Source organism: Vespa velutina, chromosome 1 (assembly GCF_912470025.1).
Source record: "Vespa velutina chromosome 1, iVesVel2.1, whole genome shotgun sequence".
Classification (NCBI taxonomy): domain Eukaryota; kingdom Metazoa; phylum Arthropoda; class Insecta; order Hymenoptera; family Vespidae; genus Vespa; species Vespa velutina.
This window is the reverse complement of record NC_062188.1, coordinates 18,526,834-18,544,333: the sequence shown is the minus strand read 5'-3', so window position 1 is coordinate 18,544,333 and position 17,500 is coordinate 18,526,834. Positions and strand designations below refer to the sequence as shown.

The window sequence follows — 17,500 nt, the reverse complement described above, 5'->3', positions numbered from 1 at the left end:
AAAAAAGAAAGAAAAAAAAATAATAGGATAAGGAGCATGGAACGAACGAATGGAAAATTAAATTAATAATAAAGAAAAAAAAAAAAAAAAAAAGAAAAGATAATATCGAAATTTTATAAATACTCGATCGAATCAAAGGATCTTCGAATTTGGCATTGGAAATTCCTTAAATCAGACATTTCAAAAATTTATCGAATTATCTCTCCGATACGTTCTAATCGTAATAACATCTGAAAATTATTTCACTGTGCAAAGCTTAGGCGCGTCTATTCGAAACTTTTTATTTAAAAAGAGGGAGAGAAATAAAAATTGGATCTTCCTTTTTCTCGTTCCTCCCCTCGCCCAAGAAAAAAAAAAAAAGAAAAAAAAAAAGAAAACAAAAAAAAAAAAGAAAGAAGAAAAAAAAAAAAGAATAAAAAAGGAAGCAAACGAAACATCTCGAGAAAATGATTAATTGACGTAGGAATAAATATTATACGGGTACTTTTGACCCGAGGATCAATCATATTCAATAATTTTGACGATTAATCGCCGATCGATCATATTTAATTTAACATTTCAACTATTGCTATTGATATAAATCGTAATGTAACGTGCAAAGATGAATGTAAACAGTGGCTAGTAGTAGGAAATCGAGACGTCAGGAAGACTACGCTCCTGGTCAACGTACCATTCATGAGGAATTTACGTTCATCCTTCTCTTCTACTTCCCTCCCCTCCCCCACACATACCCCCCTTTAGATGCATGCAATTCCTTTCTCTTTCCTTTTCTCTCTCTCTCTCTCTCTCTCTCTCTCTCTCACACATACCCATACACACACATACACTCACACATGTAAACGTATATATATATATATATATGTATACATAGTACCTACATAGAAATGTGTACACATCGCATAGATCCCGTATCGTTGAAGGGAGAGAAGATAGACCCTCTCATTGTGCGCACGGATATCCGCGTCACCCAGCCGCAGAAGACTGTTCACGTTCGTGTTTGAAAACCACTCCATTTCTCTCGGAAGAAAAGAAAATCTCTCTCTCTCTCTCTCTCTCTCTCTCTTTCTCTCTTTCTCTCTTTCTTTTTTTTTTCTTTCTCTCTTTATCTTTCTAAACCGCACGCGCGCGAGCAGCCGGCCACGAACAATTAGAGCCCTTTCAGGAATTCCAGACGACTCCAACTGTCGCGAATTTCTCAATTCAACGAATGCATAGGACAAAAGATATTCTTCTTTGATGTTGCAATTAGAATTTTTATAAAAGCGAAATGATAATGAAGACTTCGAAAACTATCTCTCCCTCTGTGTATATCTTTCTCTTTCTCTCTCTCTCCCTCTCTCTCTCTCTCTCTCTTTTTCTCTCTCTTTGTCATAGATCATTAGAATTTGTCATTTAGAGAGTGTTAGTTTTTTTCCTTCGAAAATTTGAGAGAGAGAGAGAGAGAGAGAGAGTGGGAGGGAGGGAGGGAGAGGGAGGGGCATAAAAAAAGGACAAAAAGTTTTAATCATTTTAATGATAGAAACTAAAAAGGGGTTCCGCTAAAACGGAATTATACCGGATATTATTGGACGACGTTCTCACACTGCTCCCTTTTTTTTTAAGGGTCGTCATAGTCATTGTCATTTTCATTTTTACGAGTTGGGTGTTCCTCACTTAGTTAACAATTCTTCGTACTTTCATAAAAATCGACTAATCGTCATACATATTTACATACGCATATACATAAAAGTTTATTCAACGAGCACTCGTTAAACAATTATCGTTGCAATGGTTAAAGAGTTAAAGTGATTATCTTGAAAATTGGACTCGTAAAAGAAAGGGAACGGACTTAAAATATAATTAGAAGGAGCTTTAATAATCTGTAAGTACTAGATTTACTTTTAACACACTTGACTTCTTGGCTTCGTGTTTGCACTTTAATGAGGAACGATTGGCGGAAAAGGATATGCGTCGACGTAATCATGTAAAACGGAGAACGACCGGCCGACCTACCAAACGACCTACCAAACGACCGAGTCGACCAGGCGACAAATTAACCTGATTTCATTGTTCCGAACGTAACTCAACGTTCGAAACTATCCAACCGAGAGATTTTCAACGTAGACGTAATTATTTTGTAACTTTTCTTTTTATTTATCTCTTTTTCTTCCTTCCTTTGTTTTTTTTCTTTCTTTTTTTTTTCTTTCTTTTTTTTTCATGTTCATCTCTCTTTCGTGAGAGAAAATCTCACTTCGAAAATTTAACAATAACGATGAGCTTAATCGGTATTTACAAATTGACATCGATATTATTTATAATTTATGAACACAATACTTATAATACGTTTATACATATGTAAGTAATAACGTGTCGCTTTATTTAAATTAATTCCATTTTATTTTCTATAAGTCGGTTCTAAAACGAACATCTGACTGGATGTCACCCTTTGTTCATTTTGACGTCTCTTTTTGATCCTAGCCGCAATAAACGGTGTAAAGAGATTAGGATCGTACTCACGTGTATTGCTAATACAATTGTTTGTTATTAAACTGGTCAAGTATCCCACGATAATTGTTAATAGCATTCCAATCACTGGATACCAAGCATACGATATTCGATTTATATATGGAACGTTCGAATTGTTACTGAAAAATAAAGGAAACGAGATTTTTTTTTGGATTATGATTAAGATCTCTCATTGATCGGGAGAAAGCAAATTAGTATATTTAGATCGGCATAATCTAATATAAACTTTATACTCGTCGTTATATTATACGCTCGAATTATTACCGGAAGTATATGTTATATATGAATAATATATATGTATACATGAGATAAATAGAGAGAGAGAGAGAGAGAGAGGGAGGGGAGGGAGAAGGAGAGGGAGAGAGAGTTAGTTCACAGAAGATAGAAAAGAAATCAGGAAGTTAATTCTTCCATGTAATAAGTTTGTGAATAATCTCAAGTATTTTTAACGTTAATTAACGTAACGTTGTAGTTAAAATTATCTATCAGTAATTCATCAGTATAATTTTCCAATTAAATTAAAATTTAAATTAAATTATATTTGTCAATGAGATATTTTAATGTGGGAACGATTAAGAAAAAAAAAAAAAAGAATATTTAATAATTGGCATACCTGATCGTCGAGTTTAATCCAATTGTCTCATTCAACATCAATAACGTTCCATTCTCACAACCATCAATGAACATTGGCAATGTCGTTATAGGCACTTTCGGACCGTAAGCTATAAAACCTAACGCAATCACAGTGAAAATCATTCCAACGATTGCACCAATTTCATTGGCACTTTCGAAAAACATTCCAAATGTGAAGATACCCAATAAAGGACCACCGATTATTCCTATCAATCCAATCGCCGCCTCGATTAAGCTACCGAGTTTTCCAGCTATCAGGGCGATAGAAACACAGAGTATTCCATTTAAAACGGCAAGTAGTTTACCCAAAAATGTTGCTTTTTCTTTTGGAAATGTAGCACCAATTTTCGAATAAATCGGTTTTATATAATCCTCGATGGCAAGTGCGGCAAGTGAATTCAACATTGCCGAGATCGTGCTTAGGCTTGCACTGAAGACTCCGGAAATGAAGAGCCCCGCGAAGCCAGGTATATAAGACAATTTGTCAATTACAAAATATGGCATGAGTTTATCGGTCGATGATATTTTTCCAGACTTCATTGGATCGCAATCCATGTAAACAGCATACATAACCAGGCCTGCGAAGATGGTGTTTATTATCAGGATAAACATTATTATTGCACTCACTATTAGGGCCATCTGGGAAGCTCTCAAGTTTCTAAAAATCATGAAATAATATTAGTCAAACATTGATCTTCGAAATCTATCTTATAAGTACAATGAGAATTTCTATTTTTTTCTTTTCCTTTTTTTTCCAACATAATCGAATGTATGCATGTGCATATATTAGATTAAATTAATCTCACTCGTTATAAGAATCGTATCTTACAAACGTTCTATCAGAGAGAAAATATTCATAACCGAAGCAAATTGCGGAAGTATTCGTTGGAAGCATTCCTCCGAGACGGGGAATAATTTGGTATAGTAAATCAACAGTTGTATTTATAAAACTGACATCGTGGAAATGGAAAAACCGGTGTTTATCTCGTTTGAAATCCAATGAAACGACGACGTCTTACTTGCGATCTATCATTGCTAAGACCTTTTGATAGGGGGTCAAATATGTTTGCGATATCAGAATATTGTGACGTTGGTACTAATTGCTTGCCGGTGCCGTAAGGATTTTTTTAGATATTATCTGAATCATCTCTCTCTTTCTCTCTCTGTCTCTCTCTCTCTCTCTCTCTCTCTCTCTCTATTTATCTATCTTGGCCGTTATCGACGTATCATATTATGAAAGTAATTAATTTATCATTTGTTATGAATCAAAATGATTAATAATTTTAGTCTCGTACTTGACGGTCAAAAGACGTTGGACCTGGACCTGACCAACGCCGAAAAGTGCAAGAAACATGCAAATTCCGCCAAATAATAGACTCCACCATGTATGACGTATAGTCAAATCCAAACTGAACCTGTTCAATGAACGATCATTTTTGTTTGTTTGTTTTTAATTAATTAAAATCGATAAGATCAACGAGGATCAATAAATTAACAAGTAAATAAATAATTATAAATCAAAATCAATGTAACTTACACGTTCAAATTTATACGATCACCTCTCATAGCTCTATCCCATACATCATAAATTCCATTTGGTAGGATATTGCAACCGATCCCAATAATGCACAATGTCGATAGGAGCATAAGTAGGCCTTGGAAAACGTCACTTATTAAGACAGCCTTGATCCCACCGATCGTTGAATAGAACGTACAGATTATGCCGATTAAGATGATACTTAAGGTACTGGACAAGCCGGTGGTTGCCTCCAGGGCTATTGAGGGAGCGTAAAGAACGATTCCCGTGTGTAAAGTCATATGGCAGAAGTTTGCGATGCTGGCCAATAAACGAACCTTTATTCCAAATCTTTTCTCTATATACTGGTAGATTGCAAAAGAGAAAAGAAAAAAAAAAGAAAAAAGAAGGAGAAAAAGTAAAGAAATATTTAATTTTTATCTTCGTCAAGAATAAAAGAGAATATAATCTAATTTTTAAATGACTTTAAGGAATGAAAGAAATTTTAACATACTGATGAGTTATCTTAAATGAGGATCAAAAAAACTTTAGTCTTTTAGGACGCTCATGTAACAAGAACTACCGTATAGGTTCGACGAAATGACGATCCTAAGGAACGAACGATCGAACGATCGGTCGTACGATCGATCGATCGATCGATCGAATGATCGTTCAATGCCGTCGTCAATTACCTCGAAGACGCTCATGACTTTCAACTCGAAGAAGACTGGTAGGTAGCAGTACATAGCGATAGGCGCTCCAACAAGGAAGCCAATGGTAAACACGGTGAACATCGTGCCATGGACGTAGATTTCCGCGCTGATTCCAAGGATCGTAATCGCGGATATGAAGGAAACTGTCATGGCTATCCCCAATGGCAAAATCTTCATGGATCGATCGGCTGAGAAGTATTCCTATCCGTTGATAAATTATTTAGCATAGTATATATATAAAATGAACTATTGCTTTATCGATTTGATGATATATATATATATATATATATGATTAAGAACTTAATTAATAAGATATTTATACATTAATTTTGTAAACGCTCCCCTTACCCTGATTGATTTGTTATCATCCTGACGAGTTATTTTCATTTTTTTCTTTTTTTTTTTTCTCTTTTTTTTTTTTTGATAATAAAAATAATCAACGATGAGGATCTATAGTACGACGTTATTGATACGATCGATCACAGGTTTTTCCTTATTTTTTTCTTTCTTTTTCTTTTTTTCTTTCTTTTTTTAAGTAAATTAACTCGCAATTATGTGAAAGTATTTACGTTTAAAATTGTACGTTTAAAAGTATAAGAAAATAACGATGATATCTATCTCAATGGGGGCTCTCTTACAAGACAAGATTTATCGTATCGTAATCAGATCGTAATGATAGTATGAGCGTTAATTAGCGTCCACGAGTATTTCGGAAATAGCTTACACTACGGTAAGCGATAATTTACTAGCGATCTATAGTCGCTAATTTATATACTTGCTAATATTTATACTTTCGAGAGTAAGATCGTTATGGATAAGAAACGCGGAACATAGACGATCTCTCTTAAGTATCGCGATCTAGGTGTGTGGTTCAACATGAATTATCAGTTATATCTGATAGCAATCTGAAAAAGCAAGAAAGAAAAAGAGAGAGAGAAAGAGAGAGAGAGAGAGAGAGAGAGAGAAAGAGAAAGAGAAAGCTATTGATTTTTGAACGTTTCAACATTGAAATTAATTTTCTAGTCTGGTAACCACCTCGATAGTTTGTTGTCGACCGCCTGTGAATCGATAATAGATCCCAATGCTGGCAGAGATTAGCAGGACTATACCAATGATTATATAGTCATGCCATTGTAACTTCGAATTCTCATTCTGGATAGTCTGTTTCTGTAAAAAGAATCGTTTCATCTAATATTTATCTTACGTTACTTCAAGATCTATAACTTATAAGCGTACTTATTACAAAATTTTCATGTATAACTTTGACATGAATTTAAACCAACACTAGTAACCATCGATATATATATATATATATATATATATATATATATATATATATACATATAAACAATGATGAACAAAATTGAAGACATTACATAAAATTTTCAAAAATGTAAATTCACATTGATTTATATATGTAACCATTGTATATTACAATTGATTATTTAAACATACAAAAATGAACGTCATACGAACGAATATATTCTATAGATAAATTTTTAGAAAAATTTTTGCTCATCATTGTATACGATTTTCACGATGAATCGTACGAAAAATAATTTTTGTGATGAACGTTATAAGTTTCTTTTTATATATATATATATATATATATATATATATATATATATATATATATATATATATATATAACACTCACATCCATTCTTCTTTCGATATCAGGAACTTTGAATGAACACGTATCTAACAATACGATATTGATGCCGATCACGTAAAGATCATATATAGATATGATCCTTCTCAAGGGTGTCGTCAGCAAAGGAAAACGAACGATCACGACGTGGACGACGATGTCGACACCGACACGGACAATGTCCGTTGATAAGATAAAATGAAATGAAGGCTTTAGTAAGGACCGAGCGATTGTGTGTACGATGCGATTGTACCTGCACGAATGAATGTTCTATTTCGAGTGGGAAAAAAAAAAATGCGAAGGTTTGTTCCATTACGTAAAAACTTAGCTCGGCAGTTTCCAAGACACGCGATAGCAAAGTCAGTTGTTTGAATGGTTCGAATGATTTGATAATATTAAACGTAATTAGTATAGAGTTGTTCATTTTAAGATTAAATAATTGAGAATCAAAAGGTACGGTTTGTTTAACAAAGAGACTTTGTTTTGTTTCTTCTTCTTTTTTCTTCCTTTTTTTTTCCCCTCTTCTCTTTTGAAGAAAATAAAAGAGGGAGAGAGAGAGAGAGAGAGGAAAAGTTTCGCGAAAACCTCGATTAAATCTCGAACGAGATTAACTCGGTTGCTTCTTCGCGAGTTACGATATATAAAAGGTGTTATCTATATTCAAAGCACGTGCAACATTTCGAATCGATTGATAAAAGCAATGCGAGAGTAAAGCACGAAACCACCGTCACCACCATCGCCACCACCACCACCATCATCACCTTTACCACCATCGCCATCACCACAAGCAACACTCAAAACTCTTTCGTACGAGTACGTTTCGCTTGGATGAACTTGAACAGAGAGAAATTATCGAAGCGATCTTACTACCATTCGAGCGTTTAATTGATTTCAGTTAGTCGAATAGAGTTGTGATACCGTAACAACCGTAAAGACGATAAATTGGAACGCTGAATGAAAACTGACTTTAATGGAACTAAAAAATACGATTCGTTTCTCGCCGTGAATATTTCACGGAATAGAAAGCATTCGGTTAATAGATAATACGATAAATAATAATTATCCATATTAATGGCGATTTCTGATGGTCAAATAACTCGTTATTATGAAAAAAAAAAAAAAAAAAAAAAAAAAATAAACCCTCGGCAAAGAATACGTCGACGAGCATACTTTTGAAAAGGGAAAAAAAGAAAGAGGAAAAGAGAGGGAGGGGGGTAAGAAGGTGGATAGAGTTCCTCATTGAAATGCGCAAAGCATTCAATTCGAAGTTCCGAAGGAGATCAGACCAGATTACCTTTTATTTTCAAATCCTTGAAATAATGCATTCGAAAGGGTCTCGTAAGAATATGAAATCATGGAACGAACATGTATTACAATCAATTGGCGATTATATTTCGCTTTCTCATTAACATAATTTACCAGTACGAACATCTTCCATGCGAATTTAAACGATCCAATAATATCGGATATACGGGGATAATGTGAGTACATTTAAATCTGATAAAAATGAGATGTACGTATATATTACGTGTATGCATAGTAATATATATATATATATATTCTCTTGATCATAAACAGTTTATTCGAATGCGATAAAATGTTAATGGATATTCCACTTAAGGATCATCCAATTTTCAACATTGTTTCCCGTTTATCGAGTGGATCGTTTTACTCGGAAATTATTGACCAATCAAAGGAAGAGAGGACGAAAGTGAAGAAAAGAAGATGAAGAAGGAGAAGAAGAAGAAGAGATAGGAGAAGGAGAAGAAAGAGGAAGAGAAAGAGGTAGAAGAGAGAGAGAGAAAGGAGGAGGAAAAAAGAAAAAGAAAAAGAAAGAGAACGTAAGTGGCGAATTCCCGTCATTAAGTTATTAGCCAAGCAGAGGACGACAGCGGCCTGACTGCTGATCCCGATCGGCCAATCGTTGACCTTCCAGTGGTCGATGAAAATTGACCGTGCGTTAACTGGCCACGTTTCACCCATCTTTGGAGATCTCTATCAACGTCCTTGAGCATTAAAAAAGAAAGAAAGAGAGAGAGAGGGAGAGAGAGAGAGAGAGAGAGAGAGAGAAAGAGATAAAAAAAGAAGAAAGAATATAAAAGAGTAAAGAAAAAAACGATCGAGCAATTTTATTTTAATAACGATACGATCGACGTACTACGTATATTTTTTTTTCTTTTTTTCTTTTTTTTTCGATGGAAAAAGAAAAACCGGAACGAAGTTGAACCAAAAAAAAAAAGAAAAAAAAAAAAAAAAGAAAAAAGCACTGAAAAAACCAATAATCTATAAAATCCTCCGTGTTATTTTACCAGTGAACAGGTACCTGTGTATACTTGTAACATATCCTTTTTTTTTCTTTTTGTTTTTTTTTTTTTTTCTTTCATATTTACGCTCGACATAGATATTCGTTCGTTTAGTTTAACAAAAAAAAAAAAAAAAAAAAAAAAAAAAATAGAAAAATAAAAAAAACAAAAAAACAAAAGAAAAAAGGACAAAAAAATACGCGAGTCACATCACGAATGTAATACTGTTCTTGTTTTTTTCTTCTCCTTCTTTTCTTCCTTTTTATTTTGTTCCTTCTTTTTTTTCTTTTTTTTTTTTTTTTTTACTTTTTTCTATTTTCATTTTTCCTCACAGTAATAACTTAGCTTACATTAAATTCTACGTCGTCGGATAATCGGCAGGATTAAGCGGTTACTCCGATTAAAACATACGTCGCTACATCCAACTGAAATAACCATGATATTAACTCGTGTAACATACATTCAGTATTTCCTTTATTTCCTGCAACATCACGCTAACTCTCTCGAGCATATCCATCATATATACCCTCATATTCATGTGGCTGTTCTCTAATGACTACATTCAAATATTAAATCTTTGTAGAAACAAACGTTCGATAAAGTAAAGTGATAGATAAAAAATAGAAAAAAAATAAAAATAAAAAAGAAAAAGAAGAAAAGAAAATTATTAGAAAGAAATAGAGAAAGTAATAGAGAATATTTGAAATGGAGTTTCTCTCCTTAAATTACGTATGCCCGAATTAAAAAGTACAATCTCATTAATTAAACCGGCACTTAGGTAGCTTTCGTGTAAGTGACACGATTTATAGATGCTCGCTTAACGAGCCAAGAAATTAATGAGAAAAGTGGAGGCGGTTTTCGTGAAAATATTAACGAGCTCGTAAATTGATATACACGATTAGTGGAAAGTTAAGAGAGAGGGAGAGAGAGAGAGGGAGAGAGAGAGAGAGAGAGAGAGAGAGGAGGAAGATAAGCACGTTGAGCTTATCGATTTTTGCAAAAACAACGTTATCGGGAAAAATTTTTCTTTTCGTTTCTTTTTCGGAATCATTGGTGTATAGAGTGTCTCGGGGGAAAGGCAATGTAGACAAAAAAAAATAAAAAATAAAAAGGAGAAAAAAAAACAAGAAAAGAAAATAAAAGAGGAAGAAAAAGATGTACGTTCACATGTAGAGAGAGAGAGAGAGAGAGAGAGAGAGAGAGAGAGAGAGAGAGAGAGACTTTAAATGATCGTGTCATTGCGTGACACGTAACTTTTTCATGGCATGCGTTACGACGTACTTACATAAACATATACATATATATATATATATGTGTATATATGTATGTATATGTATGTATGTAACGTACGTACCAGGCAAGTCATTTAGTGAAAAGAATTTTCTTTGGTTAGTGGTGTTAATTAGAGTCGGGGCTGATGCATCCATTCGCATCAGGAACCACGACCGACGAATCTTTCAGGTGTTGAAAGAAAATAGGCGACAATTTATTTGACTTTCACCCCCTCGACGTACGTACGTCATATATGTATGCCCTTGAAAGGAAAAAAACGCGCATGGGTGCCGTCGCGATAAAAATAAATTTTATGGTAAGCTTCACGATGATGACGACCACGAAGACGACGACACAAAGGACCAGAAACACACAAGGTTGAGGTTGGAAATGAAAACAAGCGTCGGTCTTTTTTTCTCTTATTTTTTTCTCTCTTTTTTTCTTTTTCCTTTCTTTTTGTTCGTTCCTTTTCATCCGTCTAGTTTTCAACGTTCTTAAAAAGAAGAAGAAGAAAAAAAGAAAAGAAAAAAGAAAAAAACGAACGAAAGAAACGAATTCGCAAATGGAGTACCTTCAACCCCGCTTAACGTTTTTCATGATGAATCAAAGATTCCGTTGTTCTTTATAGACAGTTACTTGTTTCTCATCGTAATCTTTCTAGGAATGAGTCAATTAATTTTTCTATTTCCCACAACTTGCAATAAAAATATCGTTGAATAAAGACGCGAGAATTCCTTTTTTTTTTAACGATGACGATAAGACGATAGTTCCGAGATTATACGGGAGGGGTAAGTAAAAAAGAAAAAATGAAAAATAAAAATAAAAAAAAAAAAAAAATGAAGAAGAAGACGAGAAACATTGAGAAATTTACTCCATAAGAAACATTGTCATTCAATCGTCACTTTAATTATCTAGAAATTATCGTTTTAAACATTTTAATGAAAATCGCATGTCGAATATCATCGCTGTTGTTATATTGTATACATATATATGTATATATATATATATATACATACGCAGAGATATTTATCTATGTACCTAAGCGTTGCGTCATGATCTCGTATTGTTTCGACGCATTGATCGTAAATACGAATTGACGATGCACCGACGAATATAATAGCTCGCGTTCGCGTGCTAGCTCGTTGACTTCGTAATTAATTAATGACAGTTCCGGCGTTCCAGTCGATTTGCACGAGATAACCTCGCTCGCACGCCGTTTCGATTTCGTGTCCTTAATTGACTTAATACGTTCAATTCGCTGAACCTCCTCGTGTTGGACTCGTACGAAACTAAGTGTCTTCTAGTGTTCAACGTAAAGACTTTACGAAAATAAAGTCGTCATTTATCGGATCGTTCGTTCTCAATTAAAGTGATTGTTAATGAGACAATTGCATGGAAAGTAAATTTAGAAAGTAAAAGAAAAAAAAAAGAAAAGAAAAGAAAAAGGAAATGGATAAGGCAAAAGGAGAAAAAAGGAAACAAAAAAAAAAAGAAAGAAAGAAAGAAAGAAAGAAAAAAAATAAATTACAGGAGAAAACATTTACGCATATTTCTTTCGAAGGAACGATTTAACTCACGTCGAATGTATTTACAATGTAACGATGATCGTGCGTATGCTAAAAATATCGCAACATGTTATGACAATTGCCACGATTATATACGAGACCACAAAAACATTCTGTGAGATATGATTCACGAATACGTGACGAGTTATTCGATTTCAATGGAGAAAGCTTAGTTCGAATGTCGTACACACGTACGTCTACACATACGCATATAGAATTTTAGCGATACGTAGATATTTATGATAAATTTTGTTGCTTCATTTTCTTCTTTCTTTTCTTCTTTGTTTTTTTTTTTTTTTCATTTCTTTGATTTAATAGATCATAGTCAACGATCACCGATAAAGATGACGTAAGAATTTCCATACGTTATGCGTGGTAACATTTCGAATATAAAAGGCGAAACAAATAAATAAATTAGTGAGACAACATAGGGAAGAACCAGTTTGGGACGAGTTTTCTTGCACTTTTGTTTGCACGGTTATAAGGAGAGCAATGATTCACTAGTTCGCGACCTCCTCTTGGCTCGTGCGATACGAATACGACCAAAGAAACATGCATATATATATATATATATATATATATATATATATATATATAGTACATACTCATTTGTGACATGAACGAGTTGGCGAACGAACCATCGTAGTCTCGAGGAGTCACAAATATCTCAAAAAAAAAAAAAAAGTAAAAAATGAAAAAAAAAAAATAAAAAAAAAGAGAAGAAAAAAAACGATCAGTTCAAGCTAGAACTTCTTTTTTTAGCGAATGGATGGAAGATAAAAAAAGGAAGGAAGAAATTATAATTATCTTAGCTTATATATAAACTTGTCACATTAGTCGTTCGATACATACATATATATGTATATATGTATATATATATATATATACTTGAATGTATATCTATTGAGATGTTATCCTTATATTTACATGCATATATGTAACATCGTTAAGAGTTAATTTCTTAAGTGATTAAAGAAAAATTAAATATACCGGATATATATCGCCGATGATCGCTTTCGATTGGATTATTTTCTTTTCCAATAAATACATACATATATATATATATATATATATATATATATATATATATCGCTTAGCGATGACCGAACATTCTATTTTAACGTATGATTATTCGAATATTAATTAGTTTGCGTCATATATAATACCTCAGAATCATTAATAGCTCGGCGTCGTGTAATTAGCAATAATTCTTTCTTTTTTATTCTTTTTTTTTTGTTCCGTTTTCTTTTCTTTTCTTTTCCTTTAGTTTCTTTTTTTTTGTTTTTTTTTTTTTTGTTTTTTTAACGATCAGAATATACGTTCGTTCGTAAAGAGAACGATGATAATAAAGTTATTACAAGATTAAGGAAAAAAGAAAAAAAAAAAAAAAAAAAAAGAAAGAAAATATTTCCGCTTAATAATTATCTCATGTGACGATTAATAACTCCGGAGCTTATGCGACTTCACAAACCACAGGAGAGAAATAATATCAATCGACAACGTTAAACGTTTCCCCCTCTCATCGATTTTAATTGAGCGCACGTAATTCCTTTTCAAGGTTTCTTTTTTTTTTTTCTTTTTTTTTTTTTTTTTTCCAGAAATTACGTACCGTGGACCGTTCCATTAGCTTGACTTTCCATTGCATTCGTATCGTTACTTAAGGATGCGGGCGTACGCACAAAGATAATGTCAAATACTTTGCTGAGAATGTTACGTAGGAGAAGAAGGAATCAATTTAAAAGGTCTCTCTCTCTCTCTCTCTCTCTCTTTCATTCTCTCATTCTCATTCTCTCTTTTCCTTCTGAAAGTATAGTGGCTCGCATTAACAAAAGGGAGCAGAGATTCTTCCGGCATTGGGAAAAGCATCGTTATCGTCTTACTCGTTTCGCTCGATGCCGAGAACAAGGATAGGTATTAAAATTCCTTAGCACGGTATTTTAACCGTTAGATAGGTATATATACTGAATTAACGAAGCTTCTCGATAACGACTACTTCTTTTTTTTTTTTTTTTTTTATTTTTTTTTTTTTTTTTTTTTTTATTTTTTTTTTTTTAATTGATTTATCTTTCTTCTTCCTTTTTTATACTTTATATAACGAACGACGGACGTAACGCTTATTTTTACGATATTTTGGTAAATATTTTCTATATACATATTAATAACACGTATTTATATATACCGTCTCTTACGCCAAAAGAAAATTTATTTTTAAACGTTAAATTTGATTAAATAATAGTAACCCTTCTTTTCATCATTCTCTCTATCCCCTTACTCCTATTCATCCCATGTTATATACCATATAAACGCAATTGGTTTTAATCGATGAGTAATACGAGGCGTGCCCTCGTTAAGTCGCTCGTTTCTATAAGAAAATATCACGTCGGAGGATCGATGTCCTGTCAAGTTCGTGTTCTCCTAGGTATATAAATGCGCGTGTTACTTTGCGTCTCTTAAGAGGTGAGACGGAGGCTTGTCATTCGAGATAATTCACGGTTAGAGTTACGGTAGCGCTTGGTCTTGCACCGCAATATAAACCTCGGTGAACTTATGGAAATTTGATGTCGAGACAATTTTTTTCTTCTTCTTTTTTCTTTTTTCTCCCTCCCCCCCCCCTCTCTCTCTCTCTCTCTTTTGTCACAAAATATTTTCAAGCTTAGCGCAAAATTATTTTCATATTCGCGTGAAATTTTCTATAAAAGTTTCGTGGATTGCGAGATATTTTTGCTGTTGAAAGGTAAAAAGAAAGAAAGAAAGAAAGAAAGAAAGAAAAAAAGAAAGAAAGAAAGAAAGTAACGGGAAACATTTTCTCAAAGACGTAAAGTCGAAGTTTAAAGTATACGTTAAAACCTTTTAACACGCATACGTAAGTATATAAAAATTATTTACTTTAATATATACGGTCTTCTACATATACATATATAGATTACATTTATATGTACGTATGCGTCCCTTTCCCGATACGCAGTTATTTTAACCTTCCGGTTAAGTAAATCGATAATACGCAACATTCGTGACACGCGAGACACGAAATCGCTCTTATTTCGGTTTACGACAAGTAACTACTTCCCTCTTCTTTTTAATATATCCAAGCTAATCGATGGAATGCAAAGGTAGAGAAAAATCGAAAATAAGGGGGAAAAAAAAAAGAAAGAAAAGAAAAAAAAAGAAAAAGATAAAGAAGAAACAAAAAGACAAAAATAAAAGGAACGTAAAAAATAAAGAGAAACATTATTGTATAAAGGAATAGTCGGACTTTTCTCTCGAACGAGGCACGGAAGGAAACATTAAAATTTAATAGGGGAAGAAACAGGGCAAGAAAATTTACGAGATACTCTGGCGCCAAGAATTCTTTTTCTATTTTTCTATTTTTTCATTTCTTTCTTTATTTATTTCTTTCTTTATTTATTATTTACTTATTTATTTTCTTTTCCTTTTTTTTTTGTTTTCTTTTCTTTTTCATCATTTTCTTTTTTTCTTTTTTCTTCTCGTGGCTGAGTCCGCGCGCGAACAACAACTCTTTCCCCAGTTTTATTTCGTCCTGCAATCATTCTAATGGTTACCTACCGAAGAGGGAAAAAAAGAAACATAGGTAGCGTCATTGATGCGTTGCGCTTGAAAATTTCGCTGATCTAAAAAAAGGAACGGGAAAAAAAAAAGCGAGAGAGTAAGAGTGAGAGACGAACAGACAGACAGACAGACAGACAGACAGACAGACAGAGTGAGAGAGAGAGAGAAAGAGAGAGAGGGAAAGAGTGAGAGAGGAAACAAAAGGCAAACAGGAAGAAGAGCACTTCGTTGTTCGTTCTCGGGCTTTTGTGCTTATTTTGCGTGTACGTGAAGCCTGACTATGCATGCTGCATTTATGTACCTCAGTCTCTGTCTCTCTCTCTCTCTCTCTCTTTCTCTCTTTTTTTTTCTTTCGTCCTCTCTGTAAACGGGCAGCTCTTGATTTGCAATGGAAACGTGCCGGCCTCGAATTCGCAACCGTTTGGAAGAGGAGAGGCCGATGATGACGACACGTCGATGACGCGACATCGAAATTACATTCGACTATTTCGTTTGCTTGATCGGGACGTTCGATCACGTCTGAGATCTCGTAACAATTCGCATTGAAAAAAAAAAAAAAAGAAACAAAAAAGAAATAATTGAAAATTGGCAGCATATAAGTATTGCGTATATTTCTTTTTTCTTTCTTTCTGTTTTTTTTTGGTTTTTTTTTTTACTTATCCCATCACAACAAAATCGGGATCCTCTAACGATGGATAGTAATAAAATTATAACGGTGATATAATTAGATCGATTGTTTTTTTTTTCCTTCGATCTAATCAATTTTTGATCGATGTCTCGATTTTAAGGGTATAATATCAAGATTTGACGACGATCAAAAGGAAAACCCATGAATCTTTCTACGGATCCTATTCCATCGTTAATAACTTCGTGACCTCGCTTTGTTTAGAATCTCGACATACTTTTAATTCATACCAATCAATCGTTCTACACGTTAATGCATATTGTACATTATACAAAATAGTCACAAGGACGTTTTTAAACGTTACTCAACCTGTATATACGATCTCGTTTTGATCGACAAACTCGCGACTAAACGATCATGTTAAAGTGTAACCTGTTAACAAGGTTTTAAAATCGTATTTTTCACAAACTATGCGATATTAAAAGAAAAAAAAAAAAATGACCTAATTTAATTATTGAATAAATAATTAATGGGTAAAATCATAGATAGAAAAGAAACTTTTAGTTATTAATTTCGTTTTTTTTTTTTTGAATTTAAATTTGAATTTGTATGTATATATAATTTTTTTTTAATACAAATTGTATATATATATATATATATATATATATATATATATATATATATCAATGCTCTCTTACATTTATTTCATATAAAATGAATTTCCATGGAAGAGTATTGACTTTTATTTTTATTTTCAATCAAAAAAAAAAAGAAAAAAGAAAAAAAAGAAAGAAAGAAAAAAATTTCAAGGACACGTTATAATTTCCTATTTAGGATTCTTAAATCTAAATAAATAAATATCATCCTGCTCGTGACTATAATTTTTTTTCTGTCAATATTTCACACACACACACACACACCTGTAATATTTTCATTGATTGTTCATATAATAATAATTTATTTAATTAATTAATTAATTAATTTATTTATTTATTATATGTTAAAGAACATTCTTTCAATGTATTCTTAGAAGTTACGAACGTGCAAAGTACTTACGTTTATTTAAATACGCCATAGATAATTCGTATTCGCTATGATCGATTCTATGTCTTCTTACATCGAGAGACGAACTAGGATTCTTGGAAGTGAG

At 33.0% G+C, this 17,500-nt stretch overlaps 2 protein-coding genes and 1 long non-coding RNA gene across 15 annotated transcripts in view; 2 read left to right on the top strand and 1 right to left on the bottom strand.

Moving 5' to 3' along the window:
- Nucleotides 1-6,715, top strand: part of LOC124946745 — a 7,187-nt gene extending 472 nt beyond the window's left edge. Inside the window, exons 1-2 of the long non-coding RNA XR_007100172.1 lie at nt 1-2,105; nt 4,426-6,715. The exon at nt 1-2,105 is cut by the window's left edge and continues 472 nt beyond it. This is a non-coding gene — a long non-coding RNA (uncharacterized LOC124946745). The remainder of the gene's footprint in view (nt 2,106-4,425) is intronic.
- LOC124946660 (tensin-3-like) overlaps nt 1-17,500 on the top strand; it is a 171,964-nt gene that overhangs the window by 26,171 nt on the left and 128,293 nt on the right. The window lies entirely within an intron of this gene.
- Nucleotides 1,516-7,289, bottom strand: LOC124946731 (putative sodium-dependent multivitamin transporter). 3 transcript variants are annotated; one of them, XM_047487891.1, is made up of 7 exons: nt 7,025-7,289; nt 6,403-6,534; nt 5,347-5,568; nt 4,676-5,019; nt 4,434-4,553; nt 3,119-3,796; nt 1,518-2,624 (listed from the first exon to the last, which is right to left on the bottom strand). In XM_047487891.1, the coding sequence occupies exons 1-7, from the start codon at nt 7,028-7,030 to the stop codon at nt 2,375-2,377; spliced, it is 1,752 nt and encodes a 583-aa protein (XP_047343847.1). In that variant the 5' UTR covers nt 7,031-7,289; the 3' UTR covers nt 1,518-2,374. The 3 variants fall into 3 exon arrangements, with proteins under 3 accessions (XP_047343864.1, XP_047343855.1, XP_047343847.1); XM_047487908.1 differs by lacking the exon at nt 4,434-4,553 and having other exon boundaries at nt 1,516-2,624; XM_047487899.1 differs by lacking the exons at nt 6,403-6,534; nt 7,025-7,289 and adding an exon at nt 5,716-5,867 and having other exon boundaries at nt 1,517-2,624.